Source organism: Capra hircus, chromosome 25 (assembly GCF_001704415.2).
Source record: "Capra hircus breed San Clemente chromosome 25, ASM170441v1, whole genome shotgun sequence".
Lineage (NCBI taxonomy): Eukaryota > Metazoa > Chordata > Mammalia > Artiodactyla > Bovidae > Capra > Capra hircus.
Window position 1 is genome coordinate 14,384,465 of NC_030832.1, and position 25,611 is coordinate 14,410,075.

The 25,611-nt window shown below is 49.5% G+C and overlaps 1 protein-coding gene across 2 annotated transcripts in view; it reads right to left on the reverse strand.

Annotated features, from left to right (window-relative positions):
* Nucleotides 1–23,148, reverse strand: part of ABCC6 (ATP binding cassette subfamily C member 6) — a 65,610-nt gene extending 42,462 nt beyond the window's left edge. The window contains exons 1-9 of one of the 2 annotated variants that reach the window (XM_018040950.1): nucleotides 22,928–23,148; nucleotides 21,568–21,750; nucleotides 20,026–20,151; nucleotides 19,761–19,889; nucleotides 16,256–16,381; nucleotides 13,570–13,631; nucleotides 9,886–10,017; nucleotides 5,381–5,584; nucleotides 1,477–1,654 (exon numbers count right to left, since the gene is read on the reverse strand). In XM_018040950.1, coding sequence (XP_017896439.1) covers nucleotides 1,477–1,654; nucleotides 5,381–5,584; nucleotides 9,886–10,017; nucleotides 13,570–13,631; nucleotides 16,256–16,381; nucleotides 19,761–19,889; nucleotides 20,026–20,151; nucleotides 21,568–21,750; nucleotides 22,928–22,963 — 1,176 coding nt within the window. In that variant the 5' untranslated portion in view covers nucleotides 22,964–23,148. The remainder of the gene's footprint in view (nucleotides 1–1,476; nucleotides 1,655–5,380; nucleotides 5,585–9,885; nucleotides 10,018–13,569; nucleotides 13,632–16,255; nucleotides 16,382–19,760; nucleotides 19,890–20,025; nucleotides 20,152–21,567; nucleotides 21,751–22,927) is intronic. The other variant, XM_018040951.1, reaches the window with a different exon arrangement.

Genomic DNA, 25,611 nt, shown 5'->3' on the forward strand with positions numbered 1-25,611 from the left:
CCTTGGGGTGATTACAGCAAGGACAATGGCCAGAGGCTGATGGCCTCAGAAGGAGGCAGCTGGATTGTGAGTTAGGGTGGGTTGATTTGCATGTGAAAGGCATGCTTTCCGATGAGTCACTTACCATCTGGAGGAACTGGCTGACCTCGGAAGGGACAGAGGGACAGTCCCTCCAGGGTCAGCGAGGCCCCAGATGTCAAAGCACCAGACACAGAAAATAAGGAAGCATGGCTGGACTTACCTGGTGGTCCAGTGGTTTAAAATCTGCCTGCCAATGTAGGGAATATGGGTTCAACCCCTGGTCAGGGAGGATCCACATGCCTCGGGCAACTAAGCCCGTGAGCCTCAACTACAGAGCCTGCACAGCAGAGCCCGTCCTCCACGACAAGAGAAACCACCACAATGAGGAGCGCACAGCCTGCAACTCGAGAGTGGCCCCTGCTTGCCGCAAATGGACAGAGCCCGAGCACAGCAACAAAGACCCAGCGCAGCCAAAAATAAATTAATTTTAAACCTGGTTAATACAGAAGCAGCCCAGAGGGCAGACTGGGGAGTCTGACTCATCAGGAGATGAAGAGGCTGCCCTGAAATTCTCCAAAAAATGGGAAGTGCAAAGCCCTTAGGCTGCCTTCCTGCAGCCTCAGCTCCACGTGTGGACTCAAAAGACGGGACAGGCCACACCCGTCCCCAGTGAGCCACGTGGCTGGGAACTCAGGAGCCACTCACACAGCCACCCTGGAGCTGTTCCCTTTGCTCCCCTCCTCTCCCAGGTGGCAGCTCAGGTGTGAGAAAGGGACTCGGCGGGGACTGGGTCACCCTGGCTCGGAGGCTGCAGACCCAGAGGGGCCAACATGTCTGAGAGCAGCAGCCTCAGGGGCTTCGTTTCCAAGAATGACCGCACGGAGAGAAGCCCAAAGCGCTGGCTTCCCTCCGGGTGTCCCAGTTCACTGACAGAACTTCCAGGCCAGATTCCATTTACCAGTGGCTCAGGGGTCATTTCAACTGTAAGCAGTGCAACCTGGTCAAAGAGCTGACAGTCTACCTTTATCTGGTTTCCACACAGCCCAAAGGTTAGTCCTTTATCCACAGAGAGACGGGCGGAAGTTCACTACATGAAGAATTGGGGGAAGGGTGCCCAGGCAGTGGGAACCACACGTGCAAAGGCCCTGAGGTAGAAGGATGCTTGAGGCACTGCAAGGAGACCGGTGTGGCTGGAGGAAAGGGAAGGAGGTGCGAAGGAAGCATGTGATGTGATCAGACAGAGGACGTCTCAGGGTCAGATCACACAAGGCCTTACAGAAATAACCAAGAAGGTGAGAGTGCAGTGTGAGCAACTATGAGAAAAGTGATGAATGAGTGTGCTTGGGGGCGCAGATGAGAGTTCAGTGACATGGCTCTCCTCGGCTGGGACGTCTGTGTGTGAACTGGGACAGGCTGGAAAGAGAGGAAAGGCCACGCTCCTCCCCCGGGGCTCACCTTTCTGCACACCAGGCCAGTGACGGCCGTTCGCAGCCTCATCTGCAGCACCTTGAGTCTGTACATGTGCTGCTGCTCGAACAGCGTTTGCAGGCAGGCGGAGAGGAACATCAGCACGGCGAGGAGGGAGCCTTTCCAGGCCGGGGAGTTGGGGTCCCCGATAAACTCCAGGAAGAGGCTTGCAGCAGGAGAAGGAGGGAGAAGTTGGTGAGAGAGGGTGCCCGTGGCTACTGCCTCTGCCTAAGCCTGGCCAGGTCTGGAGGACCAGACAGTACTGGAGGGTTTTTGCAAAAATGGTTGCAACTATTTCTCCCACTGTCCACGCTCATTTCCACCATGACTTACATCTCCAATCAATAGGCGGAGTTTTTATCCTCACCTGTTATGGCTGAGTTGTGTCCCCCCAAAATGTATATGTTAAGGTCCTAACCCCCAGTGCCTGGGAATATGACCGTGCATTTGATGACAGGGCCCTTTAAAGAGGCGATTCAGTTCAAACGAGGCCGTTAGGAGGGGCCTGAATCCAGGACAACTGGTGTCCTTAGAAGAAGAGGAAATCTGGACGGACACACAAGGAGACCCCGGGGGTGCGTGTGTTCCGAGGAAAGACCACGTGAGGATGCAGAGAGAAGGCAGCTGTGTACAAGGCAAGGAGAGAGGCCTCAGCGGAAACAACCTTGATCTTGAACTTCTTGCCTTTGGTGATGGGAAGACAAAAATGTCTGTTGTTCAAATGGGACCTAATTGAATTTAGAAGCTTTTGTACAGCAGAGGAAACCAGAAACAAAAACGAAGAGACTACCTCCAGACTGGGAGAAACGATGTGACCAACAAGGGATTCATCTCCAGAATCCACAAACATCGCCCACAGTTCAATATCAAAAAAAACAAATAACCCAAATAAAAAATGGACAGAAGACCTCAACAGACATTTCTCCGAAGAGGACACATAGATGGTCAAAATGCACATGAAAAGATGTTCAGCGTTGCTAATTCTTAAAGAAATGCAAATCCAAACTACAACGAGGGATCACTCCACACCGGTTAGACTTTGTTGTTGCGCAGTCGCTAAGTCACGTCCAATTCTGTGTGACCCCATGGCCTGGAGAACACCAGGCTTTCCTGTCCCTCACCATCTCCCGGAGCTTGCTCATACTCACGTCCATTGAGTTGGTGATGCCATTCAACCATCTCATCCTCTGGTCAGAATGGCCATCACCAAAATGTCTACAAACAATAAATGCTGGAGAGGGTGTGAAGAGAAAGCGACCCCTCCTACACTGTTACTGGGAATGTGATGTGAGAGGGGTAGGAATGTGAGTGACAGTCGCTCACTCGTGTCTGACTATTTGTGACCCCATGGATTATACAGTTCATGGAATTCTCCAGGCCAGAATACTGGGGTGGGTAGCCCTTCTCTTCTCCAGGGCATCTTCCCAACCCAGGGATCGAACCCACGTCTCCCACATTGCAGGCAGATTCTTTATCAGCTGAGCCACAAGGGAAGTCCAAGAATACTGGAGTGGATAGCCTATCCCTTCTCCTGGGGAAGAGAACAGTATGGAAGTTCCTTAAAAAACTAAAAATAGAACTACCATATGATCCTGCAACCCCACTCCTGGGTATATCCAGAGAAAATTATAATTCAAAAAGTGTGTGTGCGTGTGCTCTGTCGCTCAGCCATGTGCGACGCTTTGAGGCACCAGGGACTGTAGCCTGCCAGCCTCTTCTCTACATGGAATTTTCCAGGCAAGAATACAGGAGTTGGGTACCATTTCCTACTCCAGGGGATCCTCCCAACCCAGGGATTGAACCCACATCTCTTGTGTCTCCTGCCTTGGCAGGATGATTCTTTATCACTAACACCATCCAAAAATATACATGCGCCCTATATTGTCACTCTGCTTATGTAACTTCTATGCAGAGTACATCATGAGAAACGCTGGGCTGGAAGAAACACAAGCTGGAATCAAGATTGCCGGGAGAAATATCAATAACCTCAGATATGCAGATGACACCACCCTTATGGCAGAAAGTGAAGAGGAACTCAAAAGCCTCTTGATGAAAGTGAAAGAGGAGAGTGAAAAGGTTGGCTTAAAGCTCAAAATTCAGAAAATGAAGATCATGGCATCTGGTCCCATCGCTTCATGGGAAATAGATAGGGAAACAGTGGAAACAGTGTCAGACTTTATTTTTGGGGGCTCCAAAATCACTGCAGATGGTGACTGCAGCCGTGAAATTAAAAGACGCTTACTCCTTAGAAGGAAAGTTATGACCAACCTAGAGAGCATATTCAAAAGCAGATTACTTTGCCAACAAAGGTCCATCTACTCAAGGCTATGGTTTTTTCAGTGGTCATGTATGGATGTGAGAGTTGGACTGTGAAGAAAGCTGAGCGCCGAAGAATTGATGCTTTTGAACTGTGGTGTTGGAGAAGACTCTTGAGAGTCCCTTGGACTACAAGGAGATCCAACCAGTCCATTCTAAGGGAGATCAACCCTGGGTGTTCTTTGGAAGGAATGATGCTAAAGCTGAAACTCCGGTACTTTGGCCACCTCATGTGAAGAGTTGACTCATTGGATAAGACTGATGCTGGGAGGGATTGGGGGCAGGAGGAAAAGGGGACGACAGAGGATAAGACGGCTGGATGGCATCACCGACCTGATGGACGTGAGTTTGAGTGAACTCCGGGAGTTGGTGATGGACAGGGAGGCCTGGCGTGCTGCGATTCATGGGGTCGCAAAGAGTCGGACACGACTGAGTGACTGAACTGAACTGAACTGAATGTTCATTGCACTATTTACAATAGTTAAGATGTGGCAGCAACCTAGGGTCCATCAACAGAAGAACAGATTAAAAAGATGGTGACTACTCAGCCATAAAAAAGAATGAAATAATGCTATCTGCAGCAACATGGATGGACCTAGAGATTTCCACACAGTGAAGTAAGCCAAAGACAAATACATGCCATCACTTATATGTGGAAGCAAAAAATATCATACAAAGGAACTTACGAAACAGTAATAGACTCACAGACACAGAAGACAAACTCAGCGTTACCAAAGGGGAGGGGGAGGAATAAATTAAGAGCTTGGGATTAACTATTATAAAATAATAATGACCAACAAGGATCCACTGTACAGAATAGGGAACTATACTCAATAGTTTGTAATAACCTATAAGAGAAAAGAATCTGATGAAACTGAATCACTTAGTTGTGCATCTGAAACACAGCATTATAAATCAACTAGACTTCAATTTTACAAAAAAGAAATGACAGCAGAAAAGATAAGCACCGGAAAAAGGATTTCTGTTCAAGACATCCAGTCTGTAGTCCTTTGCTACGGCAGCTTGAGCAAAGTAACAGGCCATCCCTTGAATCTGGGCTGGCTGTACAACCAGCTTCGGCTTCAAGAGAAAAGGGCTTTGTCTAGAGACCCTGCCAAGCAGCCCTGTGAACGCGCTGGAAATCAGCCTTTTGAGGGTGACAGACCATCGGGGAGAGATGAGGTGTCCCAGCTGAGACCACCTTGGTGACTGCAGACACACGACTGAACCCACCAAGGAAAGAACCACCCAGCTGAACCCAGCATGAACTGATGCCTCACACCATCACAGCTAAGGAAGCGGTTTGAAGCCCCTCACTTTGGGGGACTTTTGTGGTACAGTGAAAGCAAAGTGATCTAGTCAGGCCAAATTCATTCATTTTCCCTTCCCGAGGGAAAGGGGAGTCACTTTTTCATTTATTTCTGTTCTTCCTCAGCACCCTTTTCATCCACCCTCAGTGCCTTGAGCAACAGACATCCAGGTAAGGGTGGAAGGAGGGTTGAAGGCCCGCCAGGCCCTGGAAGGACACTGTTCAGGGAACACCAGCCTCGACAAGGCACCCAAGGCCTGGACCCACCTGAGGAGCTTGGGCACCGTGAACCGGAAGACATCACTGATGATGAGGCTGAGGGTCCCCAGGAGGAAGGCGGAGCGGCCCACCTGCCAGATGGCCCTCAGCAGCGGGCCCCTCTGCCCCCGCTGTTTCAGCAAGAGGGTCTCCATCTCTGGGGCCTCCTTGTTATGGCTTCCTTTCCTTTTAAATGCTGTCGCCTTGGTGTGCCTTAGGGGAGAGAAGACATCAGCTCTGGGCCCTTTTAATAGACTGAAGGTTTATGTCCCCACCCCAGTCCCACCCACCACCCAAATTCATGTTGAATCTAATTCCCAGTGTGATGGTATTAGGAGGTGATTAGGTCATGTGGGTGTAGCCCTCATGAATGGGATTAGTGACCTTAAGAACAAGACCCCAGAGAGCGGGTGTTACCCCATTTCACAGATGAGGAAACTGAGTCTCAGAAGGTAAAGCTGGGGAAGGATGCACGGTTGAGAAATGAAAGGGCTGGGATTCAATCCCAACCTTCACAGCACTTTCTGATCCCTTAGGCAGCCCACCCCAGCCAGCCCTGAGGTGGTTCAGAGCTGGTTGAGGACCAGTTTAGAATCACTGCTGAGGTCTGAGCCTGGCACCCCTGGTCTGAGTGAAAGCACAGATGGAAGCTCTGGTAGCTGTGACGTCTAAGATCCCAGGCCCTGGGCTATCAGGGAAAGGTTCGGGGGAAGAAGCGGCAGGAGGAGCAGGGAGGCCCGAGGGCCCTTCCAGAGGCAGGCTTTGGCCATAGGGAGAGCCTGGCAGCCAGGCGGTTGCTGTGTGGCCTTGGGCAGGCTGCTCCCCTCTCTGTGCCTCTGTATCCTCATGCAAAGATGGAGCTGGCCCCACTCTGGGTCCCTCAGCCCTGACAGCCTATGAAGTTATCAGAACTTCAGTGGTACTGAGAGCTGGGACCCAGGGCCAGGCACTGGGATCAGTCCTTCACGCACATAAGCTCATCAACTCCTCTCGACCTCCCTGCCCCTTGGGTCCCCATTTGACCTCAGAGGAGACGGAGGCTCTGAGAGGTGGTGACAGGTGCCCGAGGTCACACATGGAGGACGGAGCAGGGATTTGAACCTAGAATTTTTTTTGAAGATTTTTTTTTCATGTAGATAATTTTTAAAGGCTTTATGGATTTGTTACAACATTGCTTCTGTTTCCTGTTTTGGTTTTTTCACTGTGAGGCAGCTTGGATGTCAGCTCCCTGGGCAGGGATTGAACCTGCATCCTCTACACTGGAAGGCGGAAGTCTTAGCCACTGGACCACCAGGGAAGTCCTGAACCCAGACCTTGACTCACAGTTCACACAGAGCCCCCTCTCTCACCCAAAAATTAAAAAGAAAAAAACCCTTGATGGGTGTAGGTACCCACGCCCTCACGAACGAAAGTCAAGGTCTTGCCCCTCCCCGCTTGGCCCAGCTTGTGGTTTAGCTTGGCATCTCTGATGAGCTGTGGCTTGGCCTCCGTCATGAGCTGGGCATGGCCTGCCACTCGCATTTGGATACTTGGGTCTTGAATGCCAAAAGGATATTACCTTCTTATAAAGGCCATCCCTGCCCACCCCTGCCCACCAGATGGAATTGTTTCATTCATCAGCCTCAGAGCCATGCTGTCTCCAGCTCCTGTTCTCATCCGTCTTGTTAGGACTCCAAGTGGGTAGACCGTGTTTTTTTTTTTTTTTTCCTGCATAAAATCCTTCAACGATTTAATAAAATGTCTCCATTTCTAGACACAGTCTTGTGTGGCCTGGCCCCCGCCCACTTCCCCACTTCCTCCTGGCCCTCTTTCCTGGGCTGGTTTTCTTTCCGCTCCTTGACACATCCGCAGCTCACCTTTCTAAGGCGTTGGCACGAACTGCCCTTGATCTGGAATGTGTCTGCCCAAGGCTTGACTTCCATTTCAGCATCACCTCCTCAAAGACACTTTCCCTGCTGTCTCCAACTCCAGTAGCTCTGTTTCCCCATCCCAGACCCTTATTTCTGTCCCAGCACTGACTTCGACTTGCAAGTATCTGTCTCCTCCACCAAAAAATCAGCTTTCTGGAACGAGAGGCCTCAGCTGTCTTGTGTTCGGTTGTATCCCCATCCTCCAAACAGGGTTTGGCTGCCAGGCCCTCAGTCAAGCACCCACGGCCTGGGAATGGACTGACTTCTCCAGATTTCCTCCTGACACTCAACTTAACCCACTGGTTGCTTTTACTAGAATGCTGTGCAACTACTCTCCTGGGCCCGTTTTAACAGAGCCGAGTTTCCAGTTGCCTTGCAGAGCAAATGGCCCAGCCCTCCTCCACGTGAGTGAGTTTAAGGATCAGTGGCGTTTCTGGGCCTCTTTCTTCAGAGAGACAACTTGCGATATCTCCGTTCCCTGCCCCCTCAACGTCAGCCTTTATACTCCCAGAGCGCAGCTAATGGGGTGAATACCCCTCCACCACAAGCTGGGCCTCCAGTCCCCCCTTCCCCTCTCAAGAATCTTCTGAGCATCTCCTCCAGATGAAAAGTGTGAAAGTGTGAGTTGCCCAGTCGTGTGCAACTCCATGGACTGTGGTTCGCCAGGCTCCTCTGTCCATGGAATTCTCCAGGCAAGAATACTGGGGTGGGTAGCCATTCCCTTCTCCAAGGGGTCTCCCCAACCCGGGGATTGAACCCAGGTCTCCTGCATAGCAGGCAGATTCTTTACTCTCTGAGCCACCAGGGAAGCCCCCCTTAGGATGAAGGGGAAGGACAAATCTCAACTAGCAGTCCTAGGATAATTTGGTATTTTTAGCACAAAAGGCTACAAAGAGCCAGTCATTACCACCCTGCTTGCAAAGAAATAAAGAAATATTAGTTTACTACCTGTCTTGAAGCCTACCCCTACCCCCAGCCTCTGAAGCCAGCAGTATTTCTAATTCAGCCATTTTTCTAACCCTGCACTCACATCTCTACCCTGGTCATCCCTGTAGTCCCAAGATGTCACCTTTCTTTGGCCCGGCCATCCAGGCACAAACCCAGGTCTCCTGCATTGCAGGCAGATTCTTTACTGTCTGAGCCACGAGGAAAGCCACTAGACTTGTTGGCTGGTCTTTGGTGTCTGGTCCCAAAGCAATTTAGTGCCAGATCCAAAAATGACCACAGAGCAAGGGAGGGGGTGTGAGGGCCGGGTGTAGCTGGGGGATGTAAAAGGGAATGGTAGAGACTGTGGCAAAGTGAAGCGCACACGCCCTGTTCCACAGGGCAGCCACTTCCCAGATCCATCCCGCTGTCATGAGGGATGCGACCTAACACTGCCATTCTACTTTAAGAGACACCCAAATTCCATATTTTTGTGACACCTCCAACAGCTTAAATGTTGGTGACTTACCCCCCAAAACAAACAAAGCACAAACCTCAAACAACAGCAAGACACATGCTGGCCAAACACACCTGTGACCCCGACTTGGCCAGCAGACGAATCGGTCTGTGACCTAAGATGACGTCTTCACCCTTCCCGCAAAGGTTGCAACATCTTTCAGAAACAAAACCAAAGTTCTCTCCTGTGCATAAGCAGTGAGCTCAGAAAATGCCTGAGCCAGATCTCTGTATAAACCTGCCACTCTGCTTTCTTACTGTCAGTTGTTCACAGATTCTCAAACCGTCCTGGAGAATGCTTCTGCTGCAGCTCTAATACTGGGTGACCATCATTCTTGTGCTGGCAGTGGAGAGCAGAGCTGGGAGAGGGTGGACAAGACCTCCAGGGACCATTGGGATGAACTCAAAACTCATTTAAGAGTGGAGGGGCAGTACAGCAAGATATGCCTGAGGCGAGAAAGAGCTGCTGTTTCGATTTGTCATTATTATTTATCCCTTTTGGAAAACATACACTCTTCCTTCCGGGAGCAGCCCCTCCCCTCCCTGTGTGGCTCTGATGCCAATCATGTGGCCCGCCCTCCAGCCATGGGATTGGCCCCTGAGAGGCACATGACTCAGCCAGCCAATCAGAGTCCTTCCTTGAGATTTTTTTAGGTGGATGGTGGGGAAGCCGGTGTTGAGTTGGCCTAGCATGGGACAGGCCTTATGGAGAGACCAGTGTTGGGACAACAGCTGAGCTTAGAGATGGAGGGAAAGAATTGAACATCACGCAAGTTCTGAATCCAGCTACACCTGAGGCCAGACCCACCTTTTCAGCTATATGAACCAGTAGACTCTGTCTCTCTCTGGCTCCTTCTAATGTGTGGGATTTAGCCATCGATAGCAGTAACCACGAGGTCCTAGAGTATGCAAGGGAACCTTGGTAGTCCTGCCACAGAGCTACTTTTGTCCGTGTCCTGAAACATCAAGCTCCAGTGAGGTCAAGCCACTTGTCCCAGGTCATCAACCACTCGACGGCAGGGCTACATTTAACCCAGGCTTAATTATACCTATTTGAGAACTTATTTCTCAGGGACTCAGCCCAGAGTAGGGGAGGGGGTGTTTGTAGGACCAAGGGCTTTGCTGACCAGCTTTGGGCTAAGCGCCCACCTTCTACACACTCACCGCTGGGTGGCGCTGCGGTTCCTTGTCCATTCCTTTTCAAGCTGGGAAACCAGTTCTTCAGAGGAATTTTCGCTCCCAAGTGACCAGAGGTCTTTTGGCCCCAGTGGCCTCCTGTAGCCCTTCCAGACCAACCTATAAAAGAGGGTCACAACAGCCAGCCCTTCCCGCGTGCGCCTGTGCAGTGACCTGGTTTGGTAGATGTGTGGTCCCTGGTAAGTTGTTTACCTCTCTGCACCTCCGCTGGCCCCTCGGTACAAGGAGAGCAATTTATCTAACTGCACTAACAGTGGTAGGCGCTTCTCAGACTACAAAGATTATCTCATTTAATTCTCACATAAGCCTATATGATAGATTTCTATCGACCCATTTTACAGATGAGGAAGAAAACAGAGGCTCAGAGAGATTAAGTGACTTAACCAAGGAGTAACTACAAGGAGATCCAACCAGTCCATTCTGAAGGAGATCAGCCCTGGGATTTCTTTGGAAGGAATGATGCTAAAGCTGAAACTCCAGTACTTTGGCCACCTCATGCAAAGAGTTGACTCACTGAAAAAGGCTTTGATGCTGGGAGGGATTGGAGGCAGGAGGAGAAGGGGAAGACAGAGGATGAGATGGATGGATGGCATCACTGACTCGATGGACGTGAATCTGAGTGAACTCTTGGAGTTGGCGATGGACAGGGAGGCCTGGCGTGCTGCGATTCATGGGGTCGCAAAGAGTTGGACACGACTGAGCGACTGAACTGAACTGACCCTGTAACAGGGGAAATAAGCCTCCCTAGGAGTCAGAAGTCCAGAGTTGAAAACTATTACAGTGGAGGAAAATTGAACTTCTCCCCATTCTCCTGGTTCACTGCTCCAGCCGCCTGGCCTCAGGACCTTTCCACATGCACGTCCCTCTGTTTAAAACTCTTTCCCTGCCACTTCTCACTTGTCCTTCATCTCTGGCTTGGACATGATTTCCTTAAAAGCCCACTTGATGACCCCCACACCTGAGTCCAGGTAGATTCTCCCATTGCAAGATCCCTTAGTCTCCTGAGCTGTTTCTTTCTAATGCTTGCTGGGATGCTCATTGTTTACTTTTTTTTGGTCTGATTGTTTATTTAGTCTTTCTCCTCCATTAGCGATAAGTTTCATGGAGACAAAGATTCTCCCTCTTCCATCATCACCTCCTAGCTCAGGGCATGTGTGTGCATAGGTGCCAAGTCGCTTCAGTCGTGTTTGACTGTTTTGCGACCCCTGGACTGTAGCCTGCCAGGCTCCCCTGTCCATGGGATTTTCCAGGCAAGAATGCTGGATTGGGTTGCCAGGGAATCTTCCTGACCCAGGGATCAAACCTGCATCTCTTATGTCGCCCGCATTGGCAGGCAGGTTCTTTACCACTAGCGGGCTCCGGGCACAAGATTTGTCAAATAAAATCACCACTTTTCAGTGCTGTGACCCTGGGCAAGTCACTTCCCAGCAATGGACCTCAATTTTCTCACCTTAAAATGAGAATGTTCTCTCGTGCTTGGGACTGCTATATGAGATGACTGTAGTTGGTGCACTGTTGAAGGAGGTCATCGAGAGGCTGTGGCCACTGGTGGACCTATGACCTGGACCTGGGCAATCTGAGGCTCCTCCCTCCCCTGTCCTTGGGACATACGTTCTGTCCACTGTTCCCACATTAGGAGCTACTTTGAGAGTAAGTGTTAGACTATCTGGATGGTGTACGTGTCTGAACCCCGTTAAGGCCGCTCTGTAAACTCTAGGGAGTCCAGTGAGACAAGCCTCGGATGTAAGATCCCTGGCTTGTTGTTAACCCTGCCTCCTTCCAGCCTGGAGTGGCTGCCTCTTCTGTCTCTCCTTGCCCTTGGTTACCTGAGGCCAGTTTTCAAACCAACACGCATACACAAGAAGTTAACTTCCCTGGTGGTTAGGAATTTAGGAATCCACCTTCCAATGCAGAAGATATGCGTTTGAGCCCTGGTCAGGGGACTAAGATCCCATATACCTTGGGGCAAATAGGCCTGCAGGCCATAAAGAAAAGAAATCAACTACTGCAGACTTCCACAGCAGGAATGGTTTTTTTTTTTTTCCCTTTTAGGTCTCTCATCTTTCCTGTGACACCAAGGAGGCCTTGTTTGGAGCTGGTCTTGAGCTCCTTTTTGAGACTTTTCAAGTTCCTTTTTCTAATACAGAGTAAACTCAGGCAAGCAACAGTTTGAATCCAGAAATTATTCATAATATTTCCTTTTCACTGAAACTACTTTTAGCATTCTACATGGCAAGGGATTCTAGGTTTTTGTGATCTTGGTAGTGATAGAAAGTTTCCCTTATAAAAGGTTACTAAAGTAGAGAAAGGAGACGGAAATGGCAACCCACTCCAGTATTCTTGCCTGGAGAATCCCATGGACAGAGGAGCCTGGCGGGCTACAGTCCCTGGGGTCGCAAAGAGTCAGACACAACTGAGTGACTAAGCACACACACAAAGTAGAGAACGCAAATTAATCTAGAGAAAAACATTAAGTACATTGAGTATAAGTGATACCCAAATAAGGCAAAAAGCTTGAGGAATGGCCCATAAATGCCTGCATTTGGTAAACAGCGGGCTAGGTTCTCTTCAGAGATGTTTAGCAAACTTCCAGGTTCTTTCCACCAATTCCATACCCTCCACCAATTCCATACCCTCGGAGTAGTTTTCGTTGTTTAGTCGCCTAATCATGTCTGATTCTTTGTGACCCCATGGACTGTAGCCCTCTAGGCTCCTCTTGTCCATGGGATTCTCCAGGCAAGAATACTAGAGTGGGTTGCCATTCCCTTCTCCAGGGGATCCTCCCAACAGAGGGATCAAACCTGTCTCCTGCACTGCAGGAAGATTCTTTACCATCTGAGTCACCTGGAAAACCCTCATAGTCGTCTATCCTTCATTTATTTAACAACCACTTTATAGAAAACTTTATGGGACAGATTCTGTTCTAAGTGCTTCAGAAACGTCATTTCATTTAATCCTCAACCCTGTGAGGTAGATGCTATTATGATCCTCCTTTGACAAGTGCAAGACTGAAGCACAGAGAGGTTAAGTAGCTTGCCCAAGGTCACACAGCCAGGAAGTGGTGGAGACGGAATTCAAGTATGATCTGATGGCAGTGTGGTCAAGAGAGGGTCCAGGAAGTAGGTACGTCCTCCATGCCTGGTGTGCTAACCCTGGAGAAACATCTTCTCCACCAGCCTGGGAGCCTCTAGTGAGTAAAGATTTGGTCTTTTGCCTCCTCACCCTTGGTGCTTGGCAGATAGCAGGTGCTTATTAAACACCTACTATGTTGGTGGAAGGACTAGATAGAGATATGATTTTATTGAGTGCCTTCTATATACAAGCACTAAGCACTCTACATTTAATGAAGGTAGAGTTGTTCCCATTTTACAGAGGGGAAAACTTAGACTAAATGCTTGTGATGTGGCCAGCTAAGAGACAGAGCCAGGACTCCACTCTCACTCCAGTGAGTGAGTGGCAATGGGATATGGATGGTGGACGCACTAAAATCCCAGCACCCAGGCTGGGATGGAGAAAGCCTGGCTGACTTTGGTAGGCTTGGGGAAATCTCCTTGGGAAAGAGCTGTGGTAACAAATAAGAGCGGCACATGTAGGTGGGTGGGGGCACCCCCCCACCCCCACCCCCGGCCCCTTCCCTGCTGCTTTACTTACCCAGAAACCCACCAGAACATGGCCTTGGAGGGGAAGGAGGCCCCAGCCTTAGGACATGGATTCTGCAAACACAAAAGATTTAGAAGTGGGAGGACTTGGTCTCATAATCCATGGCCAGTATGTGGCAAGCAGAACTAAGGGCAGGAAGACAGAATGAACTGACAACAAGCTTAATACTGAAAACCAGACTGAGATGTCCTGTATACTTCACCACTGCTGCTGCTGCTGCTGAGTCGCTTCAGTCGTGTCCGACTCTGCAACCCCATAGACGGCAGCCCACCAGGCTCCACCATCCCTGGGATTCTCCAGGCAAGAACACTGGAGTGGGTTGCCATTTCCTTCCCCAGTGCATGCATGCTTGCTAAGTTGCTTCAGTTGTGTCTGACTCTGTGTGACCTCATGGACAGCAGCCCACCAGGCTCCTCTGTCCACGGGATTCTCTAGGCAAGAGTACTGGAGTGGGTTGCCATGTCCTTCTCCGATCCTTAACCACAATAGATACCAAAGGGCTTGGTGCTTCCTAGCAGGCAAGGCAAAAAGGGATTTGGTCACAGGACTGAAAGTGCCTCAGTTCAGTTTAGTTGCTCAGTCATGTCCGATTCTTTGCAACCCCATAATCGCAGCACACCAGGCCTCCCTGTCCATCACCAACTCCCAGAGTCCACCCAAACCCATGTCCATTGAATTGGTGATGCCATCCAACCATCTCATCTTCTGTCATCCCCTTCTCCTCCTGCCCTCAATCTTTCCCAGCATCAGGGTCTTTTCCAATGAGTCAGCTCTTCACATCAGGTGGCCAAAGTATTGGAGTTTCAGCTTCAACATCAGTCCTTCCAATGAACACCCAGGACTGATCTCCTTTAGGATGGACTGGTTGGATCTCCTTGCAGTCCAAGGGACTCTCAAGAGTCTTCTCCAACACCATAGTTCAAAAGCATCAATTCTTCGGTGCTAAGCTTTCTTTATAGTCCAACTCTCACATCCATACATGACTACTGCAAAAACCATGGCCTTCACTAGACAGACTTTTGTTGGCAAAGGGATGTCTCTGCTTTTGAATATGCTGTCTAGGTTGGTCATAACTTTCCTTCCAAGGAGTAAGCGTCCTTTAATTTCATGGCTGCAATCGCCATCTACAGTGATTTTGGAGCCCAGGAAAATAAAGTCAGCCACTGTTTCCACTGTTTCCCCATCTATTTGCCATGAAGTGATGGGACCGGATGCCATGATCTTAGTTTTCTGAATGTTGAGCCTTAAGCCAACTTTTTCACTCTCCTCTTTCACTTTCATCAGGAGGCCCTTTAGTTCTTCTTCACTTTCTACCATAAGGGTGGTGTCATCTGCATATCTGAGGTTATTGATATTTCTCCCGGCAATCTTGATTCCAGCTTGTGCTTCCTCCAGCCCAGTGTTTCTCATGATGTACTCTGCATAGAAGTTAAATAAGCAGAGTGACAATGTGTCAAGGAGCCTTGACGTACTCCTTTTCCTATTTGGATCCAGTCTGTTGTTTCATGTCCAGTTCTACCTGTTGCTTCCTGACCTGTATACAGGTTTCTCAAGAGGCAGGTTAGGTGGCCTGGTATTCCCATCTCTTTCAGAATTTTCCACAGTTTATTGTGATCCACACAGTCAAAGGCTTTGGCATAGTCAATAAAGCAGAAATAGATGTTTTTCTGGAACTCTCTTGTTTTTTCAGTAAAAGTGCCTAGGTAAGAACTAACAGTTGCTCAGAACAACTTAATAAATACTGAGACCAAGAAGTTCTCAAAGCAAGGACCATGCATGACACCAGCAATGTTTTCAACAATATCCTTCAGTGAATGTGACAAGGAGGTGAAGAAGAGGTGAGATTTTACCAGTGGGTCCAGGAAGACTGCACAGATTTAAGCTCTTCACCAACAGGGCATGAGAATGCTCACTGCACCACATCTTTGCCATCAGCGTGTGTTATCAATTTTAATTTTTTTCTGCTACTCATTGGACAAAGTCCTGTTACATTTTAACTTAATTATTCAAACTGTTGAGCATCTTTTTAGATGACCTCCACTCAACTGTCTTTTTCTCAGAGAATTCTTTCCGGATTTCACAGTGTTATCTGCTATAAACTCTTATGGACCATGAACTTCTATGGAGCACTTCTATTGAGCAAGTCACTTTAATCCTGAATTTTTATGATGATGAGTTTTAATTTTCCACACATTTGGGTAATTGTGTGATTAATGGTTCCCCTAGTGGGTATTAGTCACATGAGGACAGAGACATCACTTTTTACTAAAGATCCTCAGTACTGAGCTGGCGCACAGAATAGGTTGGCAAACTACAGCCCCCAAGCCAAATCTGGCCCACTGTTTTTTCTCTGCGAATAAAGTTTTACTGGAACACAGCCATGTTCCTTTGTTGACATATAGGCTGTCTGCTTTTTGCAAAACCTGACCTCCATAGCTGTCATACAGAGACCATATGGCCCACAAAGCCCAGAATATTTTCTATCTTGGACGGAAAGAGTTGGCCAACCTGTGGCATAGAGTTGATATGTAATATGGCTTTGGCTGAATGAATTAAAAAAAATAAATAAATGAAGGTCTGTGCTTTAATTTAACTTCCTTCCATCACTTGGGGGGCACTGAGGACCAGAAGAGGAACAGGGACAAGCAAGGCATTGGTTGGAGACGTGGTGACTTACAGCCTGTGGGGGCCTTTTCGGGAAAAGCGGGGGTTGATCAGCGAGGCAAGACACTGCAAACTGCGCCATCACCAGAGACAAGTACAGGTAGGGTGACAGGTGGCGGAAAGGGTCGCTCTGGAAATCCTGTGGGAGAAAGCAGAAGTCTCACTGAGTCGGGGCTTAGGAGAAGCAGAGACTGGGGAGGGTGTCAGGAAGGGGAGAAGGGATGGAGGCGGAACGGGGTTTTTGATGCTGGGAGCAGTGCCCGGCTGGGGGCTGGAGCCCCCAGCCTTCCTGGCCCTGAAAACACTTGGCTTACACAGATTCTGTCCAGACAAATGGCAGGCAGGGAGTGTGCCCTTAGGTGACCACTGGCCTTAGCCACCAGGACACAAATTGAAGGACACTTTGTCCTTCTCCCTGGGCAACAAAGGAACCCCACCCCCCAATCTCCTGTCCCAGTCTCTGTGGCCAGTGTTTTCTGGTTTAAGAAGGGAGCTGGTTTCAGGGAGCACTCACTCTGCCTCGGGCACATGCTGGAGTCATTACACACACTGTCTCATCAAGTCCCTCCCCACCCTGCCCCAGCTGGGGTTTACTTGCTCTGTGTTACTCATTGGGAAACCAAGGCTCAGAGAAGTGGCAGTACCTTGCTCAAGGCCACACAAATGATCTGCTCCAGATCGCGAGCTCTTGCTGCCCTGCCATGATTGCTTTTGCCAGCCCCTGCCCTTTCTGGCCAGAGCACCCTAACTCTTCCCCTCATGCTCAGGTATGAGGTTTATGTAGAGCTGATTCCATCCTGGGGGGCGGGGCAGGGCAGGCAGATGATGGAGGCCTGACCAACGAGCACGTTCCCGTCCCTGGCTACCGTGCTTGGGCTAGGAACAGACGCAGGACCTGCGCTGGACCGAGAGCTGGACCCATCAGGAGATCTTCCAGGTTTGCTATATCTGTGAAGCGAAAGCCTGGAATAATTGGGGCTCTCCTTGCCATCCCATTGGAGAGTGAAGCCAAGAGGCGAGCGCCAAGGGACAGGCAGAAATGGAGCTCTAGCTGAGTTCTCTGAATGTCTGGGCCAGCTCTGCCTACTAGCAGGTCCCAGGTATGTGAGCTAATAGATACCCTGGGACTTTTCCCCCTTGAGCCAGTGTGAACTGAATTTTTATGTTTTTAAACAAGAGCCCAAGTTTCAGATCACAATTTCTCTACTGGATTTTTTCCTTTCCTGTTTTTGGTTTCGTTTTGGGGGACAGATAGTAGACAATTTGATAGAGCAGCTACATTACTCCCCATAGTGTCATTTTTACTATCGTTTCTGTAGGAAAGGTTGTCCTGAATTTGGGTGAGATGGACTTTGGCTGCGTGACCTAGAGGGAGTCGTTCACTTCTCTAAGGCTTAGGGTTCCTCATCTTTAAAACGGGATCATTCAGATCTTCACTGAATTCATGACATCAAGTGCCTGCCACAGGGCCTCGCACATGGAGCTCCAGAGCATATATGGCCCCAATATTAGTCTTTCAGTGCTGTGTTCCAAACAGCTAGCTGCTAAGTCAACGTAGAAAGCTGCTGCTGCTGCTGCTAAGTCGCTTCAGTCGTGTCCGACTCTGTGCGACCCCAGAGACAGCAGCCCACCAGGCTCCCCCGTCCCTGGGATTCTCCAGGCAAGAACACTGGAGTGAGTGGGTTGCCATTTCCTTCTCCAATGCATGAAAGTGAAAAGTAAAAGTGAAGTCGCTCAGTCGTGTCCGACTCTTAGCGACCCCATGGACTGGAGCCTACCAGGGTCCTCCGCCCAAGGGATTTGCCAGGCAAGAGTACTGGAGTGGGGTGCCATTGCCTTCTCTACCCTCTCGTAAATCAGTGGAGGGCCTGGGGGCTATTCCCATTAGTTACAAAAGCTGCTTTGTTAAAAATCTGTCCTTTAGGACAGAAAGTGTTTCTCTGCCTTCTTCTTTCAGGAGCCGGAGGGAGTAACCATATGAAATGATGACCAGCAGACTCTGATCAGTTTCCTGATCAGACGTCTTGGGTGAGCATACCAGCCATGCAAGCGGTTTTCAACCAGGGGTGACTTTGCCCCCAGGGGACACTTACCATTGTCAGGAGACCTGTCAGGTTACCGTAATGGGGTGGTACTACTGGCATCCAGTGGGTGGAGACCAGGGATGCTATTCAACATCCCATAACACGTGGGACAGCTCCTCTCCGCCCCCACCCAAGAGGGAAGTAGGTAACCGGTGCTGAGGTTGAAAAACCCTGGTTGAGGGTATAGATTTTTCTCTTTGCAGATCACGCCCCCTAACGTGGAAATACAGGTGAGTGTGCAAAATGAGTGTGTAAATACAGATGCATGAGGGCACGAGTAAAGGTGGAGAATAAGGAGAGACACGTACTTACATGGCATCAGAATGAACACAGCTGTGTGCCAGAGGAGGTCATCCAGAGGACGTGACCCCTGGCTGACCTGGGAGCTGGACCCAGAGTTCCTCACCCCCACTCACCACTCCCGTCCTTGAAGTGTGCATTCTGGCCACACTGTTCCTGCACTAGAAACTACTTCAAGGATGCCACCTTGAAAGAGCAATGTGTTGGTGAGATCCACTGGAAGGCACATGTGACTGAAGCCTGTTAAAACCTCTATAAACTATTAAGTTTCTGGCGGGCAAGTGCGGAGATCAATGTATTTTGCAGCGGCCAAGACAAGCATCTTCCATAAGTTCCCTTGCTTATGAGAATCGTCACCTTCCAACTGCAGTGGCGGCCTGTTTCTTTGTTCTCTCTTGGCCCTCCAGATCTGGAGTTGGTTTCTAATTTCACCCGGGAACCCCTGAGGTTTTGAACCAACAGTGTGTCGGTGCCCATGCAGTGCGTGTGTGTGTGTGTGTGTGTGTGTATGAGTGTGGGACATTTGTGCACAAGTCCTGTAGGAGCTTGAAAGCATACACAACTGGATGGCAGCAAGTGTGAGTGCAGGCGAGTGTGTGTGTGTGTATGTGATGTTTTGGAGTCTGTGGTTGTGTGATACACAAATGGAAAAAAGTGAAGTGAAAAGTGTTAGTTGCTCACTGGTGTCCAGCTCTTTGCAACTCCATAGACTGTAGCCCGCCAGGGTCCTCTGTTGATGGAATTCTCCAGACAAGAATACTAGAGTGGGTTGCCATTTCCTTCTCCAAGGGACCTTGCCGACCCAGGGATTGAACCTAGGTCTCCTGCATTGCAGGCAGATTCTTGACCGTCTGAGCCACCAGGGAAGCCCAATGTGTGAATGGGGGCATACAAGTGTGTGCAAGTGAAGTGTGTGACTTGAGTGTGTAAGACAATAAGAATTTCTGTTGATAAAAAGGTATGGGGTGATAAGAACATCTATGTGAAGTGCCTGTGTGTGTTGCTTGAGTTTCAGTGCTTGCGGAGTGTGTGTCTCTGCAGAGAGAATAAGCCGTGATGGAAGCGGGAGGAGGACGGATGGGACCCAAGGCCTGAAACCACCAGACTGGTTCCCGGACCCAGGCCCCCACTTACCCCTTGCGAGGCCTGCTGGGCGGCGCTGGTGGCTGGGAAGAGAAAGCAGAGTAGCCAGTACCCGAAGAGCACCCCCGACGCCTGGACGCCCTTCTTTCTCTCGGCATGGATCAGGAACACGGCGAAGCTCTGGACAAGAGGGTTGGGTGGCAGGTGGGCCGGGGGTGGAGGAGGCTGGGGGAGGAGCCCCCTCTGCCCCAGCCCTCCACCGGGGCAGGAGAAGCAGCAGCCGGGAGCAAGCCAGCAGGTCTGGGCCAGGACTCACCATTGTGGTGAGCCACACCGTGGGGTGTATGAGGAACTCGAGGGCCTGGGGCGTTCCCTGCTGGATTCTCCAAAGAGTCACAGACACGCTGGAGGTACACAGGATTATGAGGGTGAACCCAAGTACCTGGGGAAACAGGCTGGGATAAGGCTGGTAGGGGAAAGAAAGATGGCAACCTTTCTGCCAGTCCCTGCCAACTGGACAGGGACTCCACGTCCAACTGGACAGTGGCCCCGGGTGGGGCACTGTAATGTACCAGCGTGACCACTGAACAGGCCGACGTGAAAGAAAAATGCTGTAAGAGGTGATGCAGCTCAAGCTTGACCTGTAACTGTCACAAACATAATGCATCATACAAATAACGTCAGCGGTTTCCAAAATGCCAGTGGTGCTCCCACAATGCACAGGAGGGTGCTTCGGCGATGAAGGAACAGCATGAAAAGCTATTTACTCTCTAGGTGAAAAAGTTACACCCTCTTTAAGTCTCTTTCCATCCCTACTGTTAAATCAAGGAGGGACTCTCTGTTGGGACTGATACGTTTCCAGGCCTTCTTTGACCGAGCTGCCATCGGTCTCTCTTTTGGACAATCAAGAAGGGGAGAGAGCACACACACGCAGACCTGGGAGCCTCAGAAAAACCACCGAACATGTCAGCTAGTCTTAAGCAGGAGTCAAAACTACCATCGGCGGTTTGAGTTTGGCCTCTTGTCTGTTGTTGTATCACCTCGGAACTAAGAGTGGGTTTCCCATTGTTCACTCATTGAACGAAAAATTGACGTGAAATTGATACGAAGCGCAAATTTCTGTAACTATAAATAAAGTTTTCCTGAAACACAGTGGTGCCTACTTGTTTACTGTTTGTCGTCGGTGGCTGCTTTACTGCTGCGAGAGCAGACTTGAGTAGTTAAGACAGAGACCACACATCCTTGGAAGCTCAGACAAGTACTGATACTCTCTGGCCCTTTAAGGAAGAGTGTGCTGACCCTGGAGAGGTGGTTGGCAAGAGGTCAAACATTTACAAGGTGGTGTGGGAGTAAATGAACCATGGAGGGTGCGCTTCTAGAGGTTTTGGGAACAGGAGAATGAGCAGAGACGCTCACATTTGGAATGCCAGTGTTTTTCTAACATTGGACAACAACTACACACCAATTTTAAGGAGTGTTCTTTAGTACTGCCCGGAGGGGAAACACAAAAATCAATGCCTAAGTGTTAACATTTAAAAGGTGCATCCTGGTGTGGCTCTAAAATCACCGTGTGTATCTTAGGAGTGTACACCGCACACTTTGGGGAATGCCAGGCTGTGGTAGCCATAAACTCGTCTGGATGTGTGTGGGTGTCTGCGGGTGATGTACGGTTTTTATTATCTGTGATGATTGGTTTGAGATCGTCTATGCCGCTGAGTTTCCCTCTGCAGCCTCTGGGTATTGCTCTATTTGATTAACAGGGTCCCCCGTGTCCACTTTGGGGTCTCTGCCTGATTCTGGCCTGCTCCCCCACCCCCTGACCATTGTCTGATTATAGGCTCCCAGAGGAAGGGGCTACCATCTTGGCCTTGAAGAGGCGGGACATTTGGATGTAGCCCTTGTCATGGCGGTGGATGTAGAGGAGGTGGATGGGGCCAAGGACCCAGAGGTACATGGGGGGCATCCAGACCCCTGCTGTTTTCAGGAAGCACAGGCTCAGCAAGCGGGCAGTGGCAGGCTCGGACTCCGTCTGGTTCCAGACCTGAGGGAACACCAGGGTGACCCTTATGATGGTACAATGCAGGGGTCCCAAACTCACCACTTGGGGGGCCAGGCAACTCTTTGGACCCCCAATATTTACACGAAAAACGTGTTAAGCACTTTTTGTTGTTGTTCGGTCACTGAGTCACGTCCAACTCTTTGCAACCCCATGGACTGCAGCATGCCAGGCTTCCCTGTCCTTCACTATCTCCCAGACTTTGCTCAAACTCGTATCCATTGAGTCGGTGATGCCATCCAACCATCTCATCCTCTGTCATCCCTAGAGTACTTCATAGCTGAGTAACTCCGCTGACCTCACCCAACTGGACAGGGGTGGTGCTGGGATCTGAACCAAGGCAGTTGGGTCCCAGAATCTAGGAGACCTGGGATCCATGATGGGTGCTGGGCACAGACTTAAGACCACTCTGCTGTTGTTGTTTGGCAGCTAAGTCACGTCTGACACTTTGTGACCCCATGAGTGTAGCCCGCCAGGCTCCTCTGTCCATGGGATTCTCCAGGCAAGAATTCTGGAGTGGATAGCCATTCCCTTGTCCAGGGGATCTTCCCAAGCCAGGGATCGAACTCATGCCTCCTTCACTGGCAGGTGGATTCTTTACCACTGTGCCACCAGGCAGGCCCTAAAACCACTTTAGCAGGCAGGTATTACTGTTCCCATTCCATAGACCAGGAAACTCAGAAGCTGGGAAGGTAACAGGCTCTTTTAGGCCCACGCAAATAGGAAGGGACAGAGCTGACTCCACGCTGGCCTGCCTAACTCTGAAGCTTGTTCTACCAGAGGTCTCCATCTGTACTTCTTACCTCAGATCTTCTGCTGGCCTTTCCTAACCTGAGAAGTGTGAATGTGAATTTCAGAAAACAGGGTTGCTTTAATTCTCTCCCTCCTACAGCAATGCCACCCTCCCACTAGAGTCTTCTCCTGAGGCAGGAACCAGAGATGTGGGGAGTCCTGTAGCTGGGGGTGTCTAGAGGCCGCTTTCACAGGGTTGGTCTCTTTGGGGAACAGCTTGGTTAAGGAGATGGCCCAGCCTTGCTGTTAGCCTGGCACATCTGTTACCCTCCCGGGGGTCCGCCCCTCCCCTGTATCGCAGCCCGAGAGAGATCTGTCCAAGAGACCTCTCGCGCCAGCCGGAGAAGTGCAGCGGGGTGGGGACACTCACCCCCGGGCCCGCGCAGGGCTCGCCTTGCCCGGCCATCGGGCGCCGTCCGTCTGTTGGTCTGTCTGTCGGTCCGAGGACGGCTTCCTTGGCCGCGTTCCGGCCGGGGGAAGGGGCGGGGATTCGAGTTCTTGCATTGCGAGGCCGGGGGGCAAGGTCCGGCCGGGCGGCGAGGGTGGGGCGCGGAGGGGTGAAGTGAGGCGAGGTGGCGAGGCGCTCAGGGCGGCCACCCAGGGCGGCCACCCAGGGCAGCCACCCAGGGCAGCGAGGGCGGGGGTCCCGGAGCCCCAGAAAGTGCGGTGATGTCTGCATATAATCCCCTTTGCCCCTGGCGCAAGTGTCATCCCAAACTTCCCGAATACTGTGGGTCAGCAATTCCAGGAATTTATCTAGATAAACGAACCCAACAGGTGCGCACAAGTCCAGCGACCGACGGAATGGGGGATGGGAGGACCCCGGGTTACGTTTGGAGCCGCAGCCCCCTCACCTGTGGGACCGACCCTGTCTGCCTCTAGGATGGTGGGAAGATTTTAAGATTACTAATAAAACGTCTAGCAGAGTGTTTGGCATACTGTAAATGTTCAATCAGTTAACTTTTATTAGCATTCGTAGTATGATTTCATCCCTAGGTTACTGAGCAGTGGTTCGAAGTGCCATTGAAGACATAGGTTTAATACGTTAAAATGGTTACTGAATGCTAAGCGAGAAAAAAAAAGATTATAATACAAAATAGTTTATGATATATGTGCAAAGAAAAAAAAAGTATATGCTTAAGTTAGGGAAAGTGGGGACTGAATTCAAGTCATTTACCTTTTTCTTCTGGGTCTTAAAAGTAATGTGTGTCCCAAGCCAAGCCTTCTTTAGGGAAATGACTTTATGTAACATAGATGCATAGACAGAACGATGCAAATGCATTAAAGCAGTGGTCATTGAACTCCTAATTTTCTTTTCTTTTTCCTTGCGTTCCTTTTTCTATTTTCTTTTCTTCTGCAATGACCATGTATTCCCTTTCAAGACAGGAATAAAAGACTGAGCTGTTTCAGACAGACAAGAACAGGTGCTCAGCTTGAGTGAAGAATTAAAATGCTTTGCACTGTCCAGACTTCGCTGTTACTTTGGTGTCTTCTTTTTCTCTTGCCCTTTTCAGGGCCTCTACAGCAGGAGCTCCCTGGTCTTTTCTTCGCTTTCTTTCCTGAGATTCCTCAACCCTCTTCTGGGGCCCCGGCAGTATGCTTTCAGATGTCTTCCTGCTTGGGTCTTCTGGAAGAGCAGGGATGCAAAAAGTCAAGGCTTTTTCTTGAAGCTAAGTGTGGCAGGTCTGCTGTTTACATTCTGATCATCTCTGTTTGAGGTGGTTTTGGTGAAGGCTGATGGAAATTATCAGGAGGCTTGAGGACCGACCCCCCCCACCCCAGTCCCCATTGCAACTGGACATGGTCCTAGAGCTTTATTTCTGTGTATATATGAAGATGAATTTGAGGGAAATGATGAAGGTTTGAGGGGGGATGGTCAGATAGGCAGAAAGCACACAAGAGGAAATCAACCAGGTAAGCCAAGAACAGAACTCAAATATCCCAGAGCCTACTTTCCAGCTCTCTGAACAGCACATGGCTGAGTGCCGAGCTCTGGTGGTGGTGGTTTAGACGTTAAGTCATGTCTGACTATTGCAACCCCATGGATTGTAGCCCATCAGGCTCCTCTGTCCATGGGATTTCCCTGGCAAGAATACTGGAGTGGGTTGCCATTTCCTTCTCCAGGGGATCTTTCTGACCCAAGGATAGAACCCAGGTCTCCTGCATTGCAGGCAGATACTTTACTGACTCAACCACCAAGGAAAACCCCAACCCTAGATAAGTCCCCTTACCTCTCTGGGCCTCCGTTTCCGGTCTGTAAAATAAGATGATTCCATAGGCCAAGCACTTCCTAATTGATGACTTTCAATCTCCTGGTATTTGCTAAGACAAACCAGGGATTTATGTTAGGAAACAAATGGAAACATCTGTTTTAATTGTAATGATAAATAATGAACCTCTAAAAAATAAAACAATTACTTACATGGTTTCTCTTTATAATCAGTGAGTTGAGAGTCTCACTGTATTTGGAATGAGAATGAAGAGAGAGAAATCAGATGCTCTTGGCTGAGATCCTCTAGTGGATGTATCCTTCCATTGTCGCCACTGTGTAGTTTAGTGATTCACAGTTGCACAGTGCTTGAGTCTTAACCACAGTGGCAAATTTCAGTGGGAAATCTCTTTACTTCATCATTTAGGAGCAAGGGATAAAAACTATCAAAGTAAAAGCACTTGATTTTCTTGAGTGAAATGGAAGAATTTCAAACATCTGGTCAGAAGGGCAGTTTTTGTCTATTTTGATATAGTGACGTAGTTCATCTTCATTATGGTATACATTCAGTCTTGAGACAAAACATAACATGCTGATTTTTGAACTGATTTTCAGACAGATGCTTTCAGATGATTTTCATGCATCACCTCACAGAGCTAGTTCAAAGTAAGTCAAACTGCATGTATATTTTGCTTCCTAGGGGAAAACCCTCAAAGTTTGTTTCTATAAAAATGTTACTAGAGGTGGGATTAAATACAATTTAAATATTTTTTTTAATATTATGCTGAACTTAAACGACATGTTTTGCTTTAAAAAAAGCTAATTGATTATTTATCATGGAAAGT